The sequence below is a fragment of the Magnolia sinica genome, chromosome 15 (genome assembly GCF_029962835.1).
Source record: "Magnolia sinica isolate HGM2019 chromosome 15, MsV1, whole genome shotgun sequence".
Lineage (NCBI taxonomy): Eukaryota > Viridiplantae > Streptophyta > Magnoliopsida > Magnoliales > Magnoliaceae > Magnolia > Magnolia sinica.
Genome location: NC_080587.1, coordinates 5,047,354 through 5,056,998, shown reverse-complemented (window position 1 = coordinate 5,056,998; position 9,645 = coordinate 5,047,354). Strand labels below are relative to the sequence as shown.

At 40.4% G+C, this 9,645-nt stretch overlaps 1 protein-coding gene across 1 annotated transcript; it reads right to left on the bottom strand.

Moving 5' to 3' along the window:
- Nucleotides 1–2,504: 2,504 nt before the first annotated feature.
- LOC131226687 (ETHYLENE INSENSITIVE 3-like 1 protein) lies at nucleotides 2,505–8,878 on the bottom strand. Its single transcript, XM_058222315.1, has 2 exons — nucleotides 8,720–8,878; nucleotides 2,505–5,280 (listed from the first exon to the last, which is right to left on the bottom strand). The coding sequence occupies exon 2, from the start codon at nucleotides 5,140–5,142 to the stop codon at nucleotides 3,313–3,315; it is 1,830 nt and encodes a 609-aa protein (XP_058078298.1). The 5' UTR covers nucleotides 5,143–5,280; nucleotides 8,720–8,878; the 3' UTR covers nucleotides 2,505–3,312.
- Between the last annotated feature and the right edge of the window lie 767 nt (nucleotides 8,879–9,645).

The following is a 9,645-nucleotide window of genomic DNA, read 5'->3' as shown; positions in this document are numbered from 1 at the left end:
ATATGTGTTTTATCAAAGCTATCCATCAATTTTGAAAGAACATTTTAAACCATCAGCCTAAAAAAGAGGCTGATCAAAAACTCAGAGTGAACTACATCATAAGAAATAATAAGGATTGAATGTCTACCGTTGTAAACCTATTTGGGGCCACTAAAGTTTTAGATGAAACTATTATTTATGTTTTCCCTTCATCCAATTATATATGACCTTATGAACAAGTTAGATTGCAAATAAAAATCACGGTAGGCCCTAAGAAAGTTTCAACAGCATTGTGACCGCTACTTCTTGTGGTGACCCTTCAACCTACCTCCTTTTTAGGCTCATTCTCTAAAACGGCTTAAATAATACACACACAGTGGACTGTGGACCTTATAGAGCCGTGACAGGACCGTCAGCCTGGAACTATGTCCTCGTGGGGGTAATACCAATGCTGTCATGTTGATAAGGTCACACATACACATTGAGTGAGACCTAGGTCCTTACCTTTTTTAGTGGTCAATTATCAATTTTTTAGTGGTCAATCATCACTTTTTTTCCAACATTATAGTCCACTTAAGATTTGGATCTACTATGTTTTTAAGCTCTTGCTAAAACAAGCCAGCAAAATAGACAGATGGCATGTATACATAATAAATACATCAAGGTCGATCATGGTTACGGCCACACCATATTGAGTGAGACCTAGCTCCTTACTTTCAATGAGAATGCTCGAGTCTATGCCATCAAAGGGAATAGTATAGATATCTAATTGTCAAACAACCACTTGCTCTTAAACCTTGAGCTGCCGGGCGACTATTTCACATCATGCAAGAGAAGTTGAATTGTGCATGATATTCATGATAGTGAAGGGGTGTATGATGGTTTTGTCTACCTCTTAATAGAACCAATAAAAATAAAATAAATAAATAAGACAGTTAATAATCAAAGGATAAGTTAAAGTAAGTAAAAATATAATAAAAGAATTTTTTACTAATAAATTAAGTTTTAATAAATAATGCCTCTATGCACCGAATCACCTTAAATTAGAATTTTACAAAATAATGCATCTGAGCAACGAATCATGGGGCAATTACGTATGAGAAGTAATATTTTGTATATACGCCCTCATTTTACTTTTTTCTATAAAAAGTAGTGCATTAAGAACTGTGGGGCCGGCACATGAGTTATGTCTTTGGCATCTAACCCGTACAACAGATGCCCCATTAGCTACAACCCCATATTCAATCTTGTGGGGGCGATGCTGACTGTAGGGCCCACCTCCATGTATGCATTGTACATCTTCGCTGTCCATTCATTTTGTCAGGTTATTTCAAGACATGGTTCCAAAAATGAAGCAGATACAAATCTCAGCTGGACCACACTACAAGGAAACAATGGTCATTGAAAGACCACCATTAAAAGCTATATAGGGTCCACCGTAATGTTTATCTGCCATCAAACTTGTTGATAACGGTGGGAGTTCAATCCCTACAGCTGTGGTCCAGCTGAGATTTGTATTTGCATTATTTTTGGGACCACACGCTACAATAAGTTTTTTTTTTTTAAAAGGGTCAAGAGCGTGGATATACAATGCATACATGAAGGTGGGCCCCACAGTCAGCTGCAGCTAATCCACGTTCACCATCCAAAAATCCTGCGAATCCAGATGAGGTGGGCCAGACCATAAAAACTAACATTCATAACTCAAAACTATCCAAATTCGTCTTTAACCCATCTAGTGATTTAATTGCCTAGGGTTTTCTTTTTAGTTTGGAACCCATGCTAGGGTTCATATGTTAGACGGACTTAGATCTCTCTCTCTCTCTCTCTCTCTCTGCATGGTTCATATGTTAGACGGACTTAGATCTCTCTCTCTCTCTCTCTCTCTCTCTCTCTCTCTCCATTTTCTGCTCGCTCACTAGCATCTCAATTATACACAGGACTCAGGTGGGCCACCACAAATTCAAGCCATGGCCCTGAAAATCAAGAGCTATCAAATTAGCTCCCTCTTCATTTGAATAGCAACCAATAACAATTATTGTTGCCAAACAGGTTGTGCCCATGAATGCCCGGTGGGGCCGGGAAGTTGCAGGAAGCTTCTTGCAAAATGACAATATCTTCTCTGAGCTGGTAAAGTGCCGGGCGGGCCATCGCTGTCACACCCGAGAAAATATTATTGAGGATTTCGGTCCAAATGAAGTGTAAGCCATCACATCCGCAGCATGGAACAGATGTTTAAATGACCAGTTAAATCTCACTAATGAGCGAAATCGACAAGATCCAATGGCCTAGATTGTTCAATTCACATTAAATGAATCAAGAAAAGCAGCATGGAATGCAATCAAATCGAATCCGAAAGCGACCTGTCTCAATCAAAATGCAAGAATGCAACTAGATCGGGCTTCATTGCATTAATCAGTAACAGCACAACAATCCAATGGCCCGGAATGTCTAGCTTTTAATAATCAATCAAGAAATAAAAAAACCAACCTCAACCAAAATGCAATAACGAAACCAGATCGCAATTCATCTAAAACACAATCTATAAATATCAAGCACCAAACATGTATAACATTTTTCTTAAACTATAGAAGGTAAGAATGCAACTGAAGAGAGACATAACACCACATGATACCACTATGAGAAATTCTCACATCCAACCGGCTGGACCGTAAGTTACCGTCCACCTACCTGATAAGTTCAAACCATTTATGTCTGTGAAATCCAACCCATCCAATAGACTGGCCCCACCATAATAATAGCCTAGTGCAAAAACCAATCCAACCTATTGCACTCATGAGGTGGGCCACACAAATATTTCTTTATTATCTCGACGGGTATTGGGCTGATTTTTGCATAGGATGATCCTCTCATGGTGGGGCCAACCTTCTTGACAAGGTTGGAAATCACACAAACATGATAGGATGAAAAGCATCTGCTGGTTGGATGATAAGTCAGCGGTCCAATCGGTTGGATGTGAGCATTTCCCTAACAGTATAATACAACTATAAACCAATTTGAAAGTTCTTAGACACTGAAAGTTTCTATAAGCATTTTAAAGCAGGACAGAATCAAAATCTCTGCATTGCTCTATCTGATTCTGCACTCTGCATCAAATGCAAAACCCTAGATATCCCTTTTAAAAAAAAACCCTTAAAACCCTTCCATATTATCATCTTTCTGACCGGAATTTTGAAATGAAGTTCTTAACTGAACGGTTTATGAAGTAAGAACTAATTGCAGACAGAAGTTCACCTGATCATAGTAATAACCATTGTCAAAATGTACACCCCCACCAAGAGAGATGATAGATCATGTACTTGATTCCATCTTTCAGAAGTACCAAATTGAATTATCGTGCCTCGGCAGATGATCAGCTCCTTTCGGTGCAGGGTCGGCGAAATCGATGGACGGCACATTGTTGAAAGCGGGTTCGAATTTGAAGTGAGGAGGGATGTCGCTGGCATCGCTGTCGAACTGTTGATCGAACATCTTGCACTGATCGAAATGGATTTCGTCTCTCAGAAAATGAGGATTGTTGATGCAGCCATTGGCTTCTTCGAAGACGGTCCCGCCCGCGTCGATTCCTTGACGGAGAATGCAGTCGTCCATTTGAATTTTCTGCTGCTGGTGAGGATTTTGATTGTCCTTGAGCCCATGAGCCGTCGAGTTCTTGCTTGACTGGAGATTGCTGTCGTAGAATGACATAAGGTCATTGATCGATTTCTGTCCGTCTGTCGGGATACCCAAGCCAGAGACATTAACAGAAGGTGGATTTGCCGGCATCATTGGCTTAGGCTGGCCAAAGGGCAGAGAAAAAATGGGCTGTTTGTCTGTGTTGATCTGGTAGGCCGTCATTCCAATGCCTGGCGAGTAAGTAGGCCGGAAAGCACACTTGGCTTGATGGTTGTTCCTTGAGTTCATATCCAAGAATCCGAGCCGGACATCATGGTAAGGACACTGAATGTTTTCGCAAGTATAGATTCGGCGGTCCATCAGCAGATCAGGCTCACAAGGCATTTTCCTCTTCTGGATGAAATCTGTACTGCTGTATTCTTCCTTGATCAGAGGCTGGCCTAGAAGCCTATCTTTCGTTTTTCCGATCCCCATTCCCACATTGAAGAGATCAATGTCGTGAGGCTTGTATTCTGGTGCATCCATGGTCGAATCATCATCAACGCCTTCGACATCATACTCATTGCTACTGGTGAAGGAGAAGGTTCCATTGCTGATGACAGAGGACGGAGGCGGGCACGCGTCTGGGTTGAGCTTACGGCACAGCGCTTCCTCTTGGTTGATGACAGCCAACCAAGTAGCACTCTCCTTCGCTGTCATCTTATCTTGCAGGCACTTAGACTGCCTCACCAGCCTCCGTATCTTCGTAATGTCAGGCGACATGTGTTTGATCACAGCAGTGAGAACACTCACCTTCCATGCTTTTTTCAGATCATGGGGCTTCTTATACGGCGGTGGCCCTTGATCTTTCGGCAGACACAATTCAGGCCACCACTCTTCATTGCCTGTGGGCCACCACGGCGGGGCAATCCCCTTCTCCAATGGGAACCTCCTCTGAGGAGGGTCACAGTGCTGCATTAGAGCTGACAGAAGCGAGCCCAGCGTCGTGTCTTGCAGCTCTTGCAGTGTGTGAGGAGTAGCGACCACTGAGTTAATATCATCATTTTGGCCCGGGATCGCATGATCTGCCTGGTACTTTGCGATTGCCGCTGGCCCGTTTCGGTCGAATTTCACCTTTTCCTTCCACCATGCACGAAGATTGTCTGATGCCCCGCTCACTGGCTTCCCCTTCTCTGGGATGATCCCATACACAAATCCCTGCGCTTTGCACACCTCCATCATCTTCAACATGTATTTCAGTATCCCATCCTGGGCCCGCGACATCTTCTTTCGCCGCGCCTGTTCTTGAGACTGCTTCTGCTTGGCAATGTCATTGGGATCCTTTCCTTTGTTCTGTTCCTTGAGGCGTCGCAGCCGCAACCGATCTCTCCACATTCTCCTCTCCAATTCATCTACATCTATCTCATCTTCTTCGCTATAGTCATCGTCTTGTAAGATTTCAGCTTCGTTCTCTGGCAAGATATCGCCCTCGGCGGCAGAGAATGGCAGGAATTCCATGTTTCCGATTTCTTCAAACATCGACAACATCCTTCCTAAATTTAACTCGTTCCTTCTCTTTCTTCGCTCGCCAATCACCAAATCCTACTCCCAGATTTCTCACATACAATGGGAACCCACCTGATTTGCATATGACAGAGATTTTATACCAGAAGATCTCAGTTCCTCCTGCAAACAGATACCAACTTCTCTCAAATGAAGTCCATATGTCGAATAAAAGACTAATTCATCTATTTTCACCTATACCATGAGAAAAGAAACATTGATACTCTGGCATAGTAGCCTGGCACTACAAAATTGTACACTTTCCATCCTTGTAACTTAAATCAATCTGTCTAAATCATGGGCCTTAAATTTGGATGGATCATAAACCAATAGACATACTGATTCAATTTTTAAACTGGATGATTTTGAGAATTTACGGACCATTGAAATGGAAAATGTTTGAATTCAACTAACAAATGTCCATTAATCAGTGCGATCGCCCATCAATCTGATTTTTAGGTGATCACCTATATAGAGTTGGTCCCACAATTTGGAGAGATTATTTTGAGAAATATGTACAGCTTTGAGTGCCTACGCATCATCCACCACGCTTTGCCAGAGTATTAAAAGACTCCCTTGAATCATACAAATTGTCATAAGAGAAAATATTTTTCCCCATCCAGATAAATATAAATCCAATGACCAATATGAAGAAGAAATTTATATCACAAGCAGCAATCACATACAAAGAATCAAATGAAACTAATGTAGGAGAACATCAAATATTGATTCACATACTAATATCATTTGAATGAATTGTCCTGGATGCTTCATTTCACCACCAAATCAAACTAAAATTCAACAGCTATGGCAAAGTAGTTCATATCACAAACAGCATCCATTGGAGAGAATGAAATGTTGAAAAAATACGAGAAAAAATCAATCTTTTCCTTTTTATTTCAATATCATTGCAATTGTTCTTGAAAGAAAACCATCTTCCTTTCTTCACCTAAATGAATCTGAAGTGGATGAAAACGATCTCGGCGTTCATCAAAGAGTAGTAAATGCTAAGAAAGTTCACATCAGCAGCGAGGAAATTCACCAAATATAAATTATCAAAAAAAAAGAGAGGATAAAATCAATGTATTGCTACTCATGCGTGCATCATTAGCAACAAGTAAAAGGATTCAGATGCATATGTGGGTCCCACCTCATGATGATCCAAATCGTCCATATAATAGGCCTGAAGAAGGATGAGGATGCGAGGAACCCTTCCCAATAGATATCACAAGGGAGCGGTTTAGCCCATCGAATGTGAACCACTAGGTCTATCTGCCTGTATTCAAATGATCATATGATAACGGATGCATGGGGAATGAGCCACCCAATGATGGGGCCCACCGGATAGGCAACCAGGAGGTGGGACCCCACTAGACCATGATGGATCAAAAAATTATCTATGCTCATCATGCACAAACACTTAGCAACAGAGAACTTAAGAGGATGCAAGTACATATATGGGGCCCACCGTGCGATGATCCAAATCATCCATATGGTGGGCCCCAGGATGGCCTGGAATCTCTCCCAACAGAAGATCCCAAGTAACGGATTTAGGCTCCCTTTGAATGTGGTCCATTAGATGTAACCACCAAGTTCATCATAAGGTTAAGATCATCTGAGAAAGGAAATACAAGGCATGAGATGTGGGCCCACCAGACCAATGGCTTAGGCAACGGACTATTGCTGGGTCCAACAAACCACACATCTCGATCCAAGCACCATATGAAAATCACAAACAGCAGAGCCTAAAATACACAAATGAAAATGGAATTGAACATCATCCAAATTCCTATCACCAGCAGAAACAAATTTACAGAACAAAAAGCAATCAGTCCAGAATATTCGATTCCGCATCCAATCTAAGATTGCATTCCAGCATAGATTAGACCAGATCCACCCAAAAAGAATCAAAGAAGAAAAGGAAAAGAAGCTCTTTTAAAAAGAAAGAAAAGGAAGACAAATCAATCTCAGAAAACCGTTTTTTACATCCATAGAAGAAACTGCTTTTGCCGGGAAAACTACAGAGCTCAAAAGATAAAAAGGAAAGAACCTTTTCTTTTTTTCATATATGTAAAAGACAAAAATCAATCTCAGAAAACCGTTTTTTACTATCTATTAAAAAAACAGTTTTTGCCGGGAAAACTACAGAACTCAAAGATACAATGAATTTCCACCAGATTTCCATCCATTCGGTATCAGGTTCCACCCCTTGCAACCCCAAAAAACAGGGATTCTTTGACAGGAAAGGAAGACGAAAGACGCGAAGGAAAACAGACACTTGAGAAAACGGTTTCAAAACAATCCGTCAGATTTCCGGTGTAAGTGTGTCAGATTACCGGTTAGATTCCGATCAGAGGCGTCCGTAAAACCGGACAAAGGACGACATTCCGACACTCAACCGTTACTATCCGAAATCTAAAATTTCCGAAACGGTACAGCCTCTAACACGTGACCCGATACGGAATCCGATACGTAACAGTTAAGAAAAATCTTCGGAAGTCGGATCTGTACTAAGGATCAAAACCCTGACGAGAAGACTCTCCAGAAAAAATGCCCATGGATGACACGTGTCGCCGAAACGTAACGTTTCCGACACCGAGACGTGGGAAAGAAAAACGGGATCCGAGAGAAACGACCGCTTCAGAACAAAAACGTGAAATTTCTAAAATAAGAAAACGTGTTGCAGAAAAGAAAATAGATGAAAATGGAGATTCAGTGATATAAGCAGACGAAAAGATGCAATCGAAATCGGGAAAAAAAACCAGAAAAATGCTGAAACGGGAAAATTGAAAATCGAGATTTAGAGATAGAAAATAACAAAATCAAAAAAAAAAAATCAAAAATTAAAAAGAAAAGAATAAAAAAAAATCTGAGAGAATTCGAACTTCCGTTTGTAAGTTTCATCTTCAACCAATCTCCAAAAACAGAAAAAGAGAGATTAAATGTAGATATTTTAATTTATATATATAAAGATCAGTTACAGAGATCCAACAGACATACTACAACATAGTGGACATAGAAAATTCAAAAAAAAAAAATTTAAAAAAAAACGAAAATTACAAGAAAAAGCTTTCATTTCCTTCAGTCTCTAAAACAGAGAGAGATAGAGAGAGAGAGAGAGAGAGAGAGAGAGAGGGACATCAAACGTAGAAAATTCATAAAATAATTAAAATTTAAAATTTAAAAAAAAAAGAAAAAAGAAAAAAAGAAAAAAGAAGAAGAAGAAGAAGATCGAGTTACAGATATCAAACATACACAATACAACATATCAGATAGAAAAATCGAAAAAAAAAAAAAAAAGAAGAAGAAAATCAACAAAAAAAGCAACAAAATTACAATAAAAAGTCTACAGAATCTCCAAACACGCCTTACTTAGATTTTCATATTCCCTTCTACAATCTCTACAACATCATAAATTCAAGAAAATGAAAAAAAAAAAAGAAGCAGAAAAGAAGCTTCTAGAAAGATAGAGAGATATGATGATAAAGATGATGATGATGATAGAAAGAATCTGAAAATATCAAGAAAAGAAAAGCAGCTTTGAAAGACTCATATACTCGACCTTTTCCAGGCTTTCATTTCCACCATCAGAGCTCTGCTCTCCGAAGCTCTGCTGCAGAGACAGAGAGAGATAGAGAGGGAGAAGAGCAGACAAGCGAGAGAGAGAGAGAAATGAGAAAAAGAGCAAAAAGACGAGAGAGAGAGAGAGGGGGGGGGGGGTAGGGTCCCTCTCCTTCTTCTACAGTGCGTCAAAAAGCGTCGACATGGAGAGAGTTAATAAAGATTTTTTTAATTGCGGTTAGCTTAAGTTAACCCATGGTTAACTCCTAATTACAAGCCTCACCCTCACCATGTCTCCTCGCGCGCGTTCGTTTTCCACTACCCTCATTCTTGCACAGTTGCACCTGTAACATTCTCACATGTGTCTCAATTCAAGCCGTTCATTCTTCAGTACCCACTCCTCCATGACTTGGGTTGCTAATAAAAAGAAAGGAAAAGCTCTAAAATCCAACCAATTGCACCATAGTCTACTCTCCACCCAACAAATGCCTTCCAACCTTCAAACGTGCAGGGGCATGTTAAGTAGATATCTCCACAAGGCAGGGCATCATCATCTGCAAAACAGCTCTATTCAGTATGTCCCACCTTAGAAAGCAATATCTAACCATTAAATAATAAAATACAAGTAAGGCCCAGCTACCATCTGTGTAAGGGGATTCTTGTGATGTCTGACAAGTTGCTAGACAGATTAGATGTCACATACACATGAGAGGTTAAAGGTCATCTGGTCAAATGTTAGTAGTTGTGGTCCAACCTGTTGAACTTGAGAACTTCCAATGGAAAGCTAACTTTCACCTACAACACTTCATTTTATGCTAATGCATTGGTTATTAGAACATCCGAGCCGTCATAAAGGTGGGTCACACCTGGTATTAAAGACCATCTAGCTGAAAATTATATAAACCCACTCATTAAGTGGGCCCCACC